This window comes from Helicoverpa armigera, chromosome 19 (genome assembly GCF_030705265.1).
Source record: "Helicoverpa armigera isolate CAAS_96S chromosome 19, ASM3070526v1, whole genome shotgun sequence".
NCBI classification, from domain to species: Eukaryota; Metazoa; Arthropoda; class Insecta; order Lepidoptera; family Noctuidae; genus Helicoverpa; species Helicoverpa armigera.
The window spans coordinates 10607563-10625932 of record NC_087138.1 but is presented as its reverse complement, the minus strand read 5'-3'; the positions used below and the strand labels follow the sequence as shown (position 1 = coordinate 10625932).

The following is an 18370-nucleotide window of genomic DNA, read 5'->3' as shown; positions in this document are numbered from 1 at the left end:
ACGAGTCGCGGGCGAGCGGTCCTCCGAGGCGAGGATTAGACGAAAAGATAGGCCTTTGTTTATGCAAGTGCAGTACTGTTAGGAATTTCCTAGTTCTGGGAACGGAGCCTCACAAAGCTATGGTTGATCCGTTTTCTATTCCACTTACTCTTTTGCATTGTCGACTCTTATTTATTCGGTAGAATAAGTATGCTGGTGATTTGCTGTCTTAAAATAGGAGCTCGATGTGGATTTCTTCCATTTTGCCGTATACAATGCTAATTTAAAGCATTAGGTTTATTCTTTAACACTTCAAAATATCCGCATAAGTTTTTTGCACTATTCAAGACAGAAACATTCCAATACCTAGTCATAATTGGAAACTCCACACCTCTAAGCCGTGGCAAAGGTTGGATCATAATTACATAGATATGGCAATCTCCTAAGGCTTCATAAAGTGGTCCTCGATCGCTATCAGGCTGTACAATATTGCATCGGAGTGCAGTTACCGTATCTGTGCAATATGCAAACTGCACTAAGAGATTACTGACGCACTCGGCTAGCGGGGATGCTGTCAATTCTATCACTTGCCTGATAATAGTGAAGTTTATGTATCTGCTTGTATGGAAAAATGTTTTGTTTTGTGGTAAGGCACCATACGTTTAGGAAATTGATTAAGGTACTGGTTTAGGGAAAAATGGATGCGGCTAGGAATTACTCCCCTTTGTGTTTGAGAGTTTTAAGTTGCAAAGAAAAATTTATTTTTCATAAGGAACTATTAATTCGTCTTCATTTTATCTTGATACCTCTATGTAGGACTTGGCTTTTTCCATGTTCTTCATCCAAATTACGCCCCTGGTGTCTAGTGTCTGCTCTAGATTATTTCGCCAAAAATGATTTTTATAATCAAGTTTCCAGTGGTACTTCATTTAATTAAATATTACTTATCATTGTTTTCTCACAACTGATTGACTTACATCAGACCACACCGCGCACGGTACAAGACGCCACCATTCCTACCACATTACCATACCATAAGCAACAGTTTACTAGAAACGCCATACGAACACCATAGCTGAATACATAGCCTTCATTATATTGTATGATTTTGACGCATATTAATGTTTATTTAATATCAGGACACTGTGAAAGTCACGTATGTAGCGGTACTGTTTGACTTATAGCGAGAGGTGGCGCCGCGCGTCGCAACTAGGCGCCGCGACGCATACTAATATTACTAACATATGATGCATATTTCTATGGAAGAATATTTTTAGTGCTTTTTTTAGTATGGAGTTTAGTTTGTCGGTTTCTACAAGGATTTTTAAATGATTGTTTAAGTAGCGTTGAATGATAATAGCGATTTTGATGGAATCAACTCGAAGTTCAGTAAAAGTGTTAGGTTCAGTATCATTTTTTTTAAAAAAAGCTCTTATTCAATGGATAAACATTAAAATATCTTCGTGCTAAATACTACTGGGCAAATGGCATTATGTATTTGCTGCAAGCTCAGGTACCTTCTACCTATTTCAACAAATTCCATTAGATAAATAGCAAAATAATTAACTTTTCCCGTTTCATAAATACTAAAACAAATATAATCAATATTCAACAAATACCAGGCTTCCAGAAAGTCCAAGAATACCTCTAATTAAATTCCCACAGTTTAAAATAAATATTCAAAGCGTTTACAATAAATCGGCAGCGTGGCCATAATCCCTTGTGCCGTTAATAGCCCTATAAATCTTCGGTAATCGATCACCAACGTTCTATGCTCTCCTGGTATCCGTAAGTGGTACTTAATAAGTAATTATTGCTGTCAAGTGGCTACAACTGGAAATTTTAAGTACATGATCTTAGTTAAATTGTGATATATCCTGACGATTTTAATGCAGTTATTTATAGAGAAAAAACCTTAAAACGTATCAAAACTTTTTTTCAGTGGCTGAAGTATATTCTAAATCTAAATCTAGTAGAGTAAGAAATGCCCACAAAAGGGTATGTTCGCCGGTCCAGCCTTAAATTAAGATATACCTACTCAAGAATGTAGGCTTTTTGTAATAAAAGTATAGTATCAAAATACTGCAAAAAAAGAACACTAATCGTCTCGGAAGATCGTTTGGGTGCTTAGTAACAGACAACAAAAAATCATCGATAGGAATTGTTTGCATTAAATTAATGATAGAACATTTTATTGATACTCTAACAAATGTACAATACCTAAAGCAAAGCAACGGCCATTTTTTGCCACACTTTTTATATCTGAACTATAATATTATACATATATTTTATCCTGTTCGATATTTCCTACTGGGGGCCGTTTTTTCGTGCGGTAACCACAATGGGCCTACGTCAATATTTGTTTGGACGTCCGCGGCGCCGTAACGCCCCATTTTGCCTCTTCATTATAACCATAATGCGTGTTTTATTGAAAACTAAACGCCCACTGTAATTTGTTAAGATGCACTGATCTTAATGTGATGTAGAATTAATCTGTAAAAGTTGAGCCAAGTTCGGCAAATTCAGGATTTAGAGTATTCAATATTCAGTTGGAGTTTGTAATTTTAAGAGCTAAGTATCTTGCATTGAAACTTTGAATTAAAAGTATTTTTTATTTATAGGTAAACAAATGTTAAAAGAGAATAGTGTTAGATTTCCCATTTCCCTATTGCTTAAACTTACCGAGGTATAAAGTATCAATAAGATTTTTATTACCGAACATAATACTTACACTCTCATTTTCAATCAAATTCTTTAGCAAAAAGGAAACTAAGCATGTAATTAATATTATTGCAAAAACCAGTAACGATTAAAAGTTTAAAGGTGCAATATTAATAGTAAGTTAAGTTTCCCTATCTAGGTTACAATTTATTACAATTAGCTAGATATTTATAACAAAATTGTTTTCTTTCTTATTATTGCAACAATGTAGGACTACCCTTGTAGAAAATGTTAATTGCAATAACTATGCGAAGCTATACATAAATATAATAAATAAATTAAGCTTTAATAAAACAATTTCAATTGCTAACATTCTCGCTAATGTTTTATAGCCGAGTTTAATTTTTTCTATAACCTCGCACCTCAGTGTCGTAAAGAACTTGGCTCGTTTTTCTACATAAGAGTTGCGTTTTTATAAGCCAAGAATGCCCCTTTTTCTTTGCTTTACCGACAATAGCGATGGCTCATTAAATTTACTAACATGGATATCATAAAAACGTAAAGAAAGGACTTTGCCTTAAAAACAAAGGGAAAATTATATTTATTGTCGCATCAAGAAAATTAAACGGCCTCTAATAAAACGGAAATTATTGATCCGTTTGTACATTAATGGGTAATCGACTGTTGGGAAAAGGCTAGGCGTATGTTTTTTTTAATCTTATCAAATTGAGTATTATAAATTGAGCTTACAAAAAAAAACAGATATTTTCATACCACAAAATTAAGCCCATCAGAGAAGACCTTAATTCGACGTTTCATCACTTAATTAAGTTTCCAAAAGCAGTTGTTTAATAGTTAATTATAATCTAATAGCAATGTCATCAACTACTTAGATATTAAGTGTCGCTACTGAACCAATAAACCCATGCTATTTCTGTAACACCATCATAAAAGCCAGATGGATTCACAAATATTTAACTATATCTATTTCATAGGAATATTTGAGGCATATTAATCTTTTTATCTTCTAAAAAAATTGGTCCTTTTGTCACCGAAATATTCTACATACCTGTCTAGAGGAACAAAGGATTAATTGGTTGGTTTTTCATATGCAGTTACTATTTTTAAGTTTAGGCTATGAATATCGGCAGCATGGATTGTTCTATCTAAAAAAAAGTTGGACATTTTGCATCAAAGATTTTGGCCTTTGAATCATTTGCATTGCAATTTTTAAGGTCTCTTCCATAAGATAAAACTTGAGCGAAAAGTGCTTGTGTGACTTGTTGGTGTGGGACGAAAAATACATCTCAGCCTGCTCTCCTTGTGTCTTAAGTCCTGTTATATTGTTTATTTATTGTAAGTTTACTTTATTTATAAATGTGTGCGTAACCCTGTGTGCACGGACAAGTTAAAACTAAAAACAAATACGTGCGTAGGCGTCGCCGGACGGCGCGTAGGGTGACCAACTAACAAACTGGTTTGTGGACACTTAGTGACCGCTCCGGGTTCGTTTCATATGCCATTGTTTATTTATACTAATGTTTGTTTTAATAATGTATGTTCTGAGGTTATTGATTCTATTGTTATTGGCTCTTATTGGAGCGCAACACTGTATTTATTGATTTAACCTCGTTTACATTTCCCGAAACAAGTTCATTTGATTATACCAATACTTTTACTGTTAGAATTTTATGGGAATATGTTAGTAGTTTCATGTTATGCAATCATATGCCGAGCCTATTCCTAGATATGTGGTCAGCTTCCAGTCTGGCCAGAAACATGTTAGTACGCAAATATGCTGCGTTTTGCAAACATCAGATTGACATCTCGCATACTATACAGGAGCTGCAAACTCGTATCTACCGCGAGTCGAAGCTCAGCCATCGAGATATGCGGCGGATTATTATCTACTTTTATCCATAATTATAATTTATTATTCGCATCTGCCTGTGTACACGCCAATCAATTCAGTTTTCATCGTGTCCCTTATCCTGGCATCTATAAGATCCGTATCTCCAAAGACGACAAGCTTGTGGACCGTCGATAACTTAGCCTGGTTTTATCTTACATCTAAAATCCTCACAATTTTTACGTGGTACATTCGCGAAGGTATCGCGTCTAGATATCACTGAATAAATTAATGGTCGCCCAGGCTCCGACTATCTTTGCTCGTGGTGCAGCCCACGGGCTTTTACATGTAAAATATCGACTTGTAACCCGATACTGGGTACGTAGGACGCACCAAACGCTGTCACTTGACAACGTTTTGTGCCTTTTTTGTTACTTTATGTACCGTAGAGGTTCAATAGGCACTGGTAACAAGACAACTGACATCTGATAGGGTAAGGTCTGGTTGTCATACAATGTTGTGTTTGTCTTATTGATAAAGTAACATGACTTCAATGTTAGGCGTTTAAGACACAAGTATAAAATGTTGTTGTTGAGATAACTTTATCTTTGTTATCGTTACTTAAAACACTTCATGGTAAATAACAAGTTTTTTGTTTCGTGGTTCAGTAAATCGTTATACAAAATTGAGGTAGGCAAAGAGCTCCAAGCTGCTTAACATAATATGCCATTTAAAGATATTTTATCTTACGGTAGGATCAGAATTTCTATTAATCTATGGATCGTTAGCTTATGCAAATAGTGTAGAATATAGGCGTTCGTACAAAACCCACGGCATGTGGAATGTGTACATTATGCATATGATTGGTTATTTAGGTTACACAGATCAGCAGATAAACGATTGCTAAACCGACTATGCTCATTCTGTTAGAGTTGCGATAGGCCTACTTCGCACAGGGAAAAATTTCAATGAGCCGTGTTCATCCTTTAGTTTAGCGGATTTGAAACTGTTTGTGGTCATAGTGTGATGGTTGTGTTAGTGTAGGAATATGTCTACAAATCAAAGCAAAAGTTATAGTTGGAAATTATTTATTTTTAACGTAGATTATGCCCCTACTTTATAAGATTTCAGTCAAATAAATACACGATGATTTTAAATTAAATATATCACTAAAATTGTACAACGTTTAAGCTATTTACAGTATATCACAAAAATATTATATCGAAACTGCGTCCCTAGCGTATATTAGTATCACTTCTACTTACAGTCTGTCCTTCCGAATGGAATACGTCAGATCGGTGTCACTGCACTGCGACGCGTATCCGACACAAATGCTACAACTACTGCAGGACTATACAAGCGTTACACTGCACGCACAATCACTGACAGTTCAGAGCTTCTCGAAGGCGCGCGAGTTGGTGAGCATCTCGCGCGTCAGCCGCCACACCTGCTTGGCGGCGTTCTCCAGCGCCGTCGGAGACTTGCCCTTGAAGAGGTCCACGTGCGGCAGGAAGTAGTGCGGGCAGCGCCGGCACTGCAGCGACGAGATCAGCTGCAGGAAGATGCCGTTGATGCGGTCCCCGATGGCCACCTCGTCCCACTCGTGCTCCCGCGGGTGCTTCTCGCACTCGTACAGCAGCAGCGTCTTCATGTGGTAGCACGTCACCGGGTTGCCCGGCAAGTCTAAGTGCCGGTCCCGAATCGTCTTTAGGATACTAAGACATTTTCGCCGACAACCACCCTGCAGTAAACGGTTCTCCGCCTCGAAGAAACTTAACACCCACGCATCACCTTCCATTGCGGAATTCTTTCCTTGTAGCGCGAGACATTCTTTAGATAGCAAGTCGAAGCCTTCAGTTTTGACTTCAGCTACAATATTAGGGTGTGGCCAGGGGATGGCAGGCAGCGGCCAGTGCGCGGCCGAGCGCGGCCACAGACCGGCGCATTTGAATGCCGGCGTTATTTGCACGATGTACCTCTCGCGAATGCGTAGCTTCACTTCAGTAGTCTCAGCGATCATTTTGACACAATCTCTGTAGGAACATTTGTCACAAGCCTGCGCTACCAAGGTTTGGAACCTGGAGCGGATCTTCCTGGCGGACAGGTAGCCCGACGCGGTGATGAACTCCACCCACAGGGACATGGAGCGCTTCCTGCCGTCGCTCAACTTGAGCACGGCGCAGCCCGGCAGCGACCCGTCGTCCACAAAGTTCAGGACTCCCATTTGATTCAAGTAAATAACGATCTCGAACTCATGAGGCGAAACCACTTCCAAGCCGTCAAAACGTCCATTGTAGTCGGTGAGCGAGGAGATGAACCTGGGCTCCTGCAGCTCCACCTCCTTGAGCACATCCTGCACTATCCGGCAGACCTCGTGGATGGTCTTGGTGATCTGCGCCTTCCTGTTGGCGACGCGCTCGTTGTAGTACTTGTTCATCTGGTAGACGAGCTTGGATTGCGCCGCCATCATCTCGGGAGGCACGAGCATGGTGACTGCGTGGCGAGTCTACGCGGAGTGCATCACGCCGGCGGCGGTGTACGCACGCGCACGGCACGCGGTTCTTTGCCGACTGAGCCATGTCGGTCACCCGACTGTGAAGCCGGGCACGCCCACCCCGGTGCGTGCCAGCGAATGAGGTGGGCGGACGCCGTCTCGTTCGCGCAGGAGGGGCTCGGAGGCGTGCCGGAAAGGGACGCAGCGATGTCCCTTAGCCGGGCGCGTATTGATCGGGCGCCGCCCCGCGTAGGTATCGCGAGGTGTTGGTACTGACATGATTGCGTTAGTTCGGCGCTCGTTAATTCGGTAGCTGTAACAAGTTTGGCTCTATTAATGACGATATTTTTTATGGCGGCTCGTTATCTTGATTCTAATTGGGCCTATTAATTCAATTTTAGGCGGCTCAGGATGTTGTGGATAGGTATCCTAACTAGATAATTGGGTAATTTTTAATTTAATGCCTACATTGTGTTTACACGAGCGGATGGTTGGTATAAATATTGAATTAGTTTTGATTAGTGTTGCCTACGATCATGTGAAATACGGTGCACAAAAAACAATCGATATTTTTTTAACATTTGCTAATTGGGATGTTTCTTAAACCATATTTTAGTAAAAGTAAAATACATAAGTACTTACGCTGTTTCATACATAGCCTGAAAAAAAAACTCTATTTAACTCTAATAACTAGATATGTAAATAAAGAAGTAACTCCTATAGAAATAACCCATTTCAATACCAAAGAGCATTCCTGAATAAGTAGAGTTTTTATACGGACTTTTTAAAATAGGCATTTTTTTATTTAATTTTCATACCGGATAATGAAGTGGAAATTATATTGGAAACAATTATTCAGTTTACCTATGGCGTTATTTTCGTCGCTGAAGTGCCTACTTAGTGTATAAAAAATATAAAGTATCAAACCCTATTTGGATCCTTACCTAATTTATCCTTAATCTAGTTATCGGCACGCATATTGAGCCCTGACCGTCACCTGAGCAGAAGCGATTTATCTGTTTATTGCCTTATGTGTACAGTGCGCAAAGCGATCCCCACTCTTCCGCCGAGAGCTCAATATCCGTGCCGATAACTATACCTACAAGTAGGTAGGCATTTACCTAATTTATTTGTCATTTTTATCCGGACAGCCGAGAAGACTTTTTATGGTAAAAACTAGAATTAAAAAAGTGGAAGAATCTATACATATTTTTTTGACCATAAAATTATAACAGCTTATAATAAGTAACTTCAAATACTTACCTACTGAGGTACCTATTATAAGTGTTGAAATTTTTGTGTTTCATGTTTTCCAATAAGAAGTTTGCGTCTAACATTTTCAAGTAGAACTTCTCCTCGAACCCCCTACTTCCATAAACAAAAACAGCACCAACAAACAAACTAATTTAAATAACTCTCACATTCTCTAGGGCTTCATAAACTGTAGGAGCTAGAACAATCCTCAAAGATTCAGTCCGCGTCCCTAAGGTGAGAAGATGTCCAAGTTTAGCTATACACCGCCGGGCTATTTCGGTCACAGCGCGATTGATGGCTCCGAGGCGCGTGATGGATGGCACGACGGCCCCTGATTTACGTCCCGGCTCACTCCACGCGATTCATGCGAGCCTAGTACTCAGACGGGATGGTTTGGGATCGGAGGGAGACGGAAAAGGAAATAAACTTGGAATAACAAGGAATTTTAATCGTAGCAATAATTTTATTAAATTAAACGTTATGGGTTGGCTATTTTTGTGGTTTGGGTTTTTGTTTTGGTTATTAATTCTAGCGGGTGTAGGGTTGTGGTCTTTATATAACTTAAGATTAGGCTAGTGATGATTGATAGCTGTGCCTGTACTTACCCAAACTTTACTGATAAATACTTACCACTAGACTATGTATTCTGTAAGATATTTATGAAAAACTGCTGAAAATTCACATCTTTACGTCCAGGTTCGCAACGCCTCATTCTGAAATTCGTATTGTGTTTGATTCAACTTTTGTTGAAAACGCTTTTACACAGCATAGAACTATGTCTGTAAGTTATTGCGATATATGAACACTCAGAGTTCTAAATAATCTTGGATGGTGTGTCTATTAATTTCTTATAAACATGTTCTATGTTTATTTTCTCTAAAATATCATAGATTGAAAGACATTAATGAATGTTTTGCATAAACATGTTAAATTAATGTACCAAACACGAGTCACTAATTTATAACGCTATGAACCCTTCCTATTTCACAACACACGATATTTCCCACAGGAATATAGACTAATATTTTTCACCATAAGCCTCTGAGGAACATAAAAAGATGCCAAAATTTCCCTTCGCTCGGTAACTCGAGTTTATTATTTGATAAAGCCGTCGGTCGGCGGTGCGCATGCGTGAGCGCCACAAAATGGCGGCCGCCACGCCCCGCCCACTTCCGCCGGATGTCCGAGCCTCTCCGCCCTGATGGATGAAACCACCCTTCTAGTAAATTACTTTATTTTTCTCTACATGTAGGTATTATTTGCTTATAACCTACTTGTGTATTTAGAGTTCTAGGGATGCTCAAATTTAATGTAATTGCTTCAATCCTATTTGCTAATAAATACCGGATCATACCTACGTATTTAAAAACCCATTAAAATTTATTTATTGTATAAAAAATATTACAGTACCTACATATTTTGCCATCTTTATTAGAGCTATTAGGTTTGACAGGGATAAAACGAAAATGTAATTCAATTCTAAAGTTAGGTGCCAGTCAAATAACTCAATAAAGTCGTACGATCATTTAAATAGAAAATACTTATACACTATTAAATAGAACAGAAAACAGGATTGCTTGTGCAGATAAAAGGTCCAAGCAATACACACGTTTAAAAAGCCAATGCTTTTCGTTCGCTTCTCTACAAAAACTTAAAATCTGAAACTGAAGACTGAAATTGTTTCTTCCCGGATGTGATAAATCTATTATAGAAGTATTGACAAGAAAACTGCAAGTAAACCAATAAAATTGGCTGCAAAACATAGAAATGGTTTTCTTTGTTTCAACGCTGAAATATAATTTCACATTTTCAAGATACTTAATCGATAAGTAGATAGAGCAATTCATATACCTATTTTTTATTTCACAAAAAGTAAAACGCCATCGAATTTTCTTTTAAATACCTAGACATCAAAGTCCAGACAAATTTATTGTTGACAATAATCTGGTCTTGGACAAAAAAATATATTCACACGATCGAATATTTCAGCTGCACATACCAATACGTTTAGTTTAACAAAAAGCGTTTGTAAATTCACGACGCGACGTTATTGCAATCACGTACGAATATATTAGCGCCGCTCATCTCGCCGAGAGGACCAGAATTTACAACTAGCGTCATGACAAACAGCATTCGCTTCGTTAATTACACTGTTAAATCAAAAATAATTTGAGGAGTCACTCGATTTAATAATAACTGTTGAGACGTCGGGCTGGATTCCGTCGGCGTTCCATCACTGATCTTGTACAAACACAGTGACAGAGCATTGTAGCCAACACGTCTCGGTGGCAGAACCTTATTATTTATTGAGAATTGAATTCGCTATCGTGTTGAGATATGAACGATGCTTACAGACAGACATCTGTCATCCCCCACCGCTGGCGAGCGACTGACGTTTGTCCCACCCTTCTGAGCTCGTGGAGTGGGGGACTCGCTCCGCCCATCCCTGAATACATTTACAAGAGCAATACGTGCCAAGTACTTTCAGCATTACGTTTGAATTTCAACCCTACCGCCTTAAGTTAAAGTTAGTTTTGGATTGGCTCGTATAAAGTTAGGGTTGTACAAAACGAGTGATGTGTTTTTTACCGATTATTTTTCTCGAATGCAAAGATATTTCGGTCGCCTGCCCTCGGTAATTGGATTCAGCATGCGTGGCGATCGGCCGCGTCCTCGGATTGAGACATACACTTGTCTCTTGTAATTATTATAAAGATTTGAGATAATATTCGGATCTCTTTGTTTTGTCGCAACTCCTGCGCCGGTTTTGTATCATTAACGAATTGTTTCTGCGAACGTGCGTTCAACTGCGGCCCTCGTAATGATTAAGATGTTCTTCAAAATCGTGTTTGAAGTAAAAAGTTTATGAAATTATTCTCGGCTTTCAAATTAGTGTAATTTGTTTAGAGTTTTTGATTTTAATTTACACTTCTGACAAAGATATATTGACACTGATTTTTTACGCACATTTTTCGCTTTGATACTCCCACAACAACCCTGTCTACATTCCTAAGCTCATAGTTAACTGTAAACTCACACAAAAACCTGTTTTTCACGGTAGTCGTAACTACACAGCATCGTTATCACAAACAATCCAATACTATGTTAACGAAACGTAAAATTTGTAGAAGGTTTGTCTATGGTGCGTGCGCGCGCGCCGGTCAGATAACGCGGCCGTAGCGCGCGTTTTACTGCGCTCTTATCTATGACTACTTGTTGTTGATTGTCTATGGGTGCCAGACTTATTTATTGCTTGCTTGCTCTGGGAGGAGATGCCGTTTAAGTGTGTTTTAATTTGGTTTTGGGTTTTTTGAGTTTAATCTTACTTTTTAACACCATTAATGTAACTTACGGATAAGTTTTTTTATAATTTGACTCTTATTATGTTAATGATAGCTTTTTTTTCTTTAATTAAACAAAGTCTTCAAAGTTATAATCAGCCCTTTCTGCAAATAAGATCTAAAGTTAATATCCTCTCTTATCTTTCCCATCTCTTAATTCGATATGTCAGTTGTCCAACTCAACATACCACTTTACTAATTCCTAGACGGCGAACCACCCTTCTTAATTCAAAATTCGCGGTATTCCGGAAGCGCGTGCGACGGTGGCGCCGCTAACTGCTCGCAGATGACGCACTTCCGCTGCGCGAGAGCACGTGGCGCGAATTACTCGCTCGCGAACAGTAATCGAACGTGACGCTCGCGAGACAGTTCTAATTGTATCACGTTGTTACGATCCAGTGGGCGGTGGCGTTTATTTTTGTGTGATTGCGAATAAATTGGATGTAGCGTTTTGATTTCGTATGAGATAAAAGTGTATTTGCTACTGAAATGGGATATTGAATGATTTTATGTGAGCTATTTTCTGTAACATTTTGTAATGTTAGGTATAGACGGAAAATATTGATTTAACTTCATAAAACTTTTCCATAAAGATAAAACTCCCAACACTTAGATAGTATTTTAACATAAAATGCTCCAACTATGATGGTGGCTGCAAAAATCATTTTTATAACTTTGTTTGTTTTGTGAAAATATCAAACTTTCATTAATGACTTGACTTATACCAACATATTTTACAGTTGCAACCCTTTACGTTCCTAAGCGACAAGTTTTCCTAGACTAAGATTCCAAGCATACCTCACTTAGCAATCGATGCTCAAGCTCAGTTACCCTTGCGATTGCAAGGGATCAGTCAAGTCCCTCCTGTCGTAAATCGGGGCCTATTACCGGCTGCGCTTGCGCCGCTACTTATATTAATGTGCTCGTAACATAGTGACGTGACACGTCTCTAAGCTGATAATCCTTACATTCGGTGTAACTGATGATAGTTTTGATCTACATTGTGTTTGGAGTAGTTTTCATTTCAATTATATTTTCGTACTTGCAAAATACACGCGGCTAGGGAAGAACAATTGGTCCTTTCATGTGATGATAGACAATGTATGACTATGTTTTCATAAAATAATAATTAAAACAAAATATGGTCCTATTTCCACATTGATCCTCAACGGATAAAAGGACCAGTTGTTCTTCTATTTCAAGTGTACGGAAATATCCCGGCAAAAGTCACAAAAAAATTTGGGACATCCAAAGAATTAAAAACGCATAAATATTCAATTTCTTTAACCGCTAACACAAGTCACCAGAGATTTATCCTCGAGTCTCCATCGAGATAAAAACGTGGATGAAAAAAAACCATATCGGCCAGAAATAGTATGTGAAGCGTAGAGACGCGATGACAGGGAATTTATTAACCATTCGGGATGACTAACTGCGCGGAGGGAGTCGCCGGGATTACCGCGAGATACCACGAAAACTCGGAGACTTTAAAGGAAATTGATTTCTGAAACTAAAATGTGACTGAATAGTGCTTGTGACTTGGGAATAATGGCACGGTTAGATAAAGCAAACTTTATGTAGGAGTAATACCTAAAGTGTACATGTATATCTACTAAGATATAAAATATTTTTTTTGATATAAAAAAAGGAACGATATCTTTTTGTTACAAGCAGGTAGAAAGTGTTTTGAACAAGCAACTACAAGACATAATAAGGCTACGTGAAGGAATGTTTTATAAATAATCGCCACTTTTTATCCAAATATTGTACCAAAGTTCTAAATAATCTTATCCACCACATACAAAAATGTTCTAAAATAAAGCATGGTAAGAGCGTCAGTAATAGGTGCGCACACGTCGCGACGCGCGTGATGCATGGCGTTTTAATTAGGACTTCCTCACACCGCGACACAACAAATGCTCCAACACGAGCCACACAAAATAAACCACTTGTAATGGAGATATCAAAGGCATAACTTCCTAGAAAACTTACTAATGATTAATTTTGTGCTAGATATTGTTTGCGACATCAAATGGTTTTATGTTAGCCTTGTTTTGTGTTTATGACAATTTATTGTCTTTGAAATATTGATGCAACTTATAATAAATAATGTTTTTTGTAAAACTTTGTTCACAAAAAAGGATTTTGAACTAGGAAATTTATAAAAATAGGGCCTCAGAAATCATTAGGCAGAACAATAGGACACAATAGCAGCCTATATAGCATAAGTAGTTGGTGGTATAGGTACTACAGACCGTATGCAAAAGGTAAAAGAAATACTTGTCTTGCATTCTATAAAAAAACATCGTATTATTTGTAAGCAATTTCATCATTAAAATATAGTTCACCGAATACAACAATAACTATGCACCAACCCTTTTAATTCCTCCTCTAGATAACAAATCTTAGTATATCTGCCGCATCAGTTGAAGCTTCCTTCCCAGACTGTTAACGACATCGTTTTTCACGTGTAATTTGAATACCCTGGTCCGCAGGATGCGAACTCCCAGCGGATTCGTGGAAGCTAAGGTACGGGGGTGATCCCACGACATAAATATTGGCCAAGATACCTTCGCTACCCTTGGAAGTTGTATGATACCTATCTATGTATGGTATAGTGTGGTCTTTTGATATGCAGTTTAGAACTTCGATAGTGCAATACCTAATGATGAAGTGAGTTGTTGCGGTCGACAATTATAATATTTTTACGTGTAACTACTATCGCGATTGAAAAACGTAGGTCAACATAAACTTACTTTGCTTTTTATATGATTAAAAGTAAAACATGCTACTTCTTTAGTAACATTTTTTTTAATTCAGTACTTATGTACATTTAAAATTATACAAAATTGGTAAGTAATTCGTTGCTACCGAGCTGCGCATTACACAAGCACATTACTCAGAAGTTACGGATTCTATACTTATCTGAAAACAAGATATCTACCACTACACACAAGCTTGTATTTATGTTATAATTACTGACCAAAAAACTTATGACTGTAACCAACAGATTTCGCAGGAAGACAAAGAAATTAGTTTCCCAAACATTTACTTACACAAACAAATCAGTTAGACGTTTTAATTAGGTTTGTTTAACACACGTATAAATATTACTCTAATTGGAGTGATGTTAATTAAAAGCAGGCACGCAGATAACGTAGTAGTCCAAATATAAAATAAAACAAATTGTCAAGGTTGGTAATTTTGACAAGGAGATCATATAAGTGAACAGCTCTATCTGAAAGGAACAGGTAAAAGCTACCTGTTCTTGCATCTGATAAGTAGGTATGTTACAATATAATAATAAAATGTCTCAATTTTCCTATAAATTGTAACAATAACTACTTAATGGAATTTATTTTCGGATCTATCCATGATATTAAACTCAAATCAACAATACAACTTGAAAAGCTCAATAAAAAGCACAAGCAAGTTAGGTTAGGACTGAATCATAAAGTATAATATTATTTATTTGAACATAAAATCTGATGCATTTTTTGGTGTATTTATTTGGAACAATTAAGAAATTATTTTCGTAAAAATCAAGAAAATTGCTATTGCACTTGCCGCCATAAACTTGTGTCCTCGCTCTACTCGAGAGCGAGATTTAAGATGCAAACTGATAATAAACTGATGGCACATTATTTATGCAAATTATCTGTCTCACCACCGTGCACGCCCTTTTCATTTATTTTAATTAGGACAATTATACACTCAGCGGCACGGAATTTGGCCCAAACAAACACAAGTAGATATCAGCCCAGATAGCCGTTGTAAATTCTAATTTCATATGTGAGGTTCTTGATAAAGTAAACTCCTTTGTCGTATGTGTAAACTATTTATTACAGTACAGCGTTTGTGTAGCAGAGGGTACTAAGTTATCGAGACAACTGACAAGTGACGACTGAGCTTTTTCTCAGCATTTCCCGCCTTAAATAACCTTGTCGATGACAGTTGGTATTCTGTACAAAAAAGATTTAAAGCGGGAAACGAGTAACTACCACAAAAGTGTTGCCAGTTACAAAAATATAAAAGCATATTGTGACGTTATTAATAAATCATTTTACAAGAACTATTTGTAAATTTAAAATAATATTTATAAATTTAGCCTAACAACTCGGCCATCCGACTAACATTAACGAGACCTCTCGTTATGTAAAGATATGCAATGAAAAGTAAGTAATTATAAAATAGTAATATTTGACATAACTAGATATGTCCGATAGCCAAGTTTACATCAAAGATAAGAATAAGGTTTACATAGTCTATATCGACAAGCAAATATTATAAAGTAGCTCGTGGATACATAATCAAATATGTTATGAAATAGTTACTTAGTACATTATTCACGAAATCTGATCAAACATGAATATATAGTTCCAACTTGATGTGAAATGTGATATAAACATTATTAAAGTTTACAATTGTGAATTAATAAAGTACTTCAGCCTCTTGAAAAGAGATACTATCATAATTAATTAATTTTTACATTTTTATATTAGAAATAAATATAATCATCTATAACACCGTGTTGTATAATCTACTTTTACTTATAATATTATAATTCTCTGGGAATTTAACAATCAAGCATTCACATTATGTTCCTGATCTAAAAGCTTTTGACCAACAGGGGCCATGACACTGCCACCTTTGACATGGTCGCGTGTTAATACCACATAGTACTTATAATTTGCCTTTTAATAATTGAACATGACTTTACATGATCTTCTCGTGAGAACATACAGGAGGTGACCATGACGCTATCGCTCCCTGCATGACCACACGGTGACCAAGATCTTAATAATCTCCAAGGGCGCGAGGCCGGCCATGACTTTGCCCAGGGACTGTCCATGACATTGCCAATCCCTGCCTTAGAGTGTAATAAATGATGCCTTGGTTTGATAGTATTTTAATTATCAATAGGAACCTTTTCATTTAACTTGACAAAAGGCTAGACTTGTGAGACTTACATTATTCGTTACATTGGACTTCGTCATCCTCATCGGTTGAGGACATGTCATCATAAGCACTACCGAAACTTAACCATGGAAACAGCTTGTCTAGTGCTACAATAGCTTCATAAGTTTTCCTTTCTTTGTTAACGGGGTGTCTTCAATGACAAACCTATCGTTTGGGAGGATTTTCTTAATTCTATAGGGCCCGCGACATTTAGCTTCTAGTTTTCTGGATTGGCCATCTTGACTAGGAACATTCCTAAGAACCCTAACTAGGTCACCAACTACAAAATTATTTCCCTTTTTCCTATGTAAATCATAACGTGCCTTATCTTTGTCTTGTTGTACCTCTATCAAGGTCTTTGCAGTTTCACGTAAACTTTCTAAATTACTAACGTCGGCCCCTACATCTTCTATGATCTCGTTTAGGTTTCCTACAGAGGGTGGGTAGCTCTATAGCCAAAGAGAAGTTCTGTAGGAGTTTTCTTTGTCGTGGAGTGTATGGTGGTATTTATTCCTAATTGAATGTCTGGTAAGTATTCGTCCCAGTTTCCCTTAGGTTTTTCGTGGGACATGGAGCCCAATGCGGCAAGGATGGTACGGTTATACCGCTCCACCTGGCCGTTAGCTCGGGTGTAGCTACGGCATTAAATATATGTTTTATACCAAGCGATTTAACAAAGTCCTGAAATTTCTTTCCCGTAAAACTCGTACCCTGGTCAGTTATAAGTCGCGTTGGTGTACCGAAGTAGCTTATGTGTTCTTTAAGCACACGTATACTTGTCGTAGACTTCGTATTACGGACCGGTGTTATGTTAATGTATTTCGTGAAAGAGTCAATAATGACAAGTATATAGCAGTTACCTCTTTGCTACGATTGAATGGGCCTAGATGATCCGCGTGGATAGTGTGAAACGGTATTTCAGTTTTGGTATGGGATGAAGGAAGCCAGCTTTGCTTCCCGACGGGACTTTATGATGGGCACATTCAAGACATGCATTAACATATTTTTTGTGAATTTACGTATTTTTGGGAACCAAAGGTAGCCTTAATCCGTTCTAGCGTTTTTCGAAGCCAAAGTGTCCGACTTCATCGTGATTCGCCCTGAGAATTTGCCAACGCACACCCTTTGGCACCACCCACCTAAGCACGCCTGGTTCAATGATACGATACAACTTATCATTTTGATTTTATAATTCTTAATGATGTCTGCAGCGTTTTGGGATTGCGGATCAGTTAACACGTTTTAATACGTTTAGTCTCATCATCGTTGTCTTGTACCGTTGCGATCCAGTCTTGGGAACCTACGTTTAGCACGTCTAACACACGCGTTTCACAGTCATTGTCGGGAATGGGACATCTACTAAGGGCATCAGCGTGTGCCATTCTTTCACCAGGTCTGTATTCAATGGAACAGTCATATTCTTGGAATTGAATCCACCATCTCGCTATTCGGGGTATTAAGTCCCGTTTCGTTAGGGTTGTACGCAAAGAGTTACAATCAGTCAAAATGGTGAATTTAATCCCAAGCAAATAGACGCGGAATTTATTTAGCGATGCTATTACAGCCAATGTTTCAAGTTCATACGAATGGAGCTTTTGCTCATCCGTGGTTGTCTGACGGCTGTAATAAGCAACTGGATGGAATACACCAGTTTCTCCCTTTGCATTAGAATGCCGGCTATGCCTATTTTGCTGGCATCAGTATGCAGTTGGGTTTCTGCTCGAGGGTCGTACAAAGCAAGGATTGGCCTTTGGACCAAATTTTGCTTCAAGGTCTCAAAGGAATTCTGTTCAACCTCAGTCCAGCGCCATTTGGCATCCTTCTTCAGAAGTT

At 38.0% G+C, this 18370-nt stretch overlaps 2 protein-coding genes across 2 annotated transcripts in view; one reads left to right on the top strand and one right to left on the bottom strand.

Moving 5' to 3' along the window:
• Positions 1-18370, top strand: part of Rg (rugose) — a 317709-nt gene that overhangs the window by 227646 nt on the left and 71693 nt on the right. The window lies entirely within an intron of this gene.
• LOC110373939 (protein mab-21) lies at positions 5561-7081 on the bottom strand. Its single transcript, XM_021331437.3, has one exon. The coding sequence runs from the start codon at positions 6975-6977 to the stop codon at positions 5880-5882; it is 1098 nt and encodes a 365-aa protein (XP_021187112.1). The 5' UTR covers positions 6978-7081; the 3' UTR covers positions 5561-5879.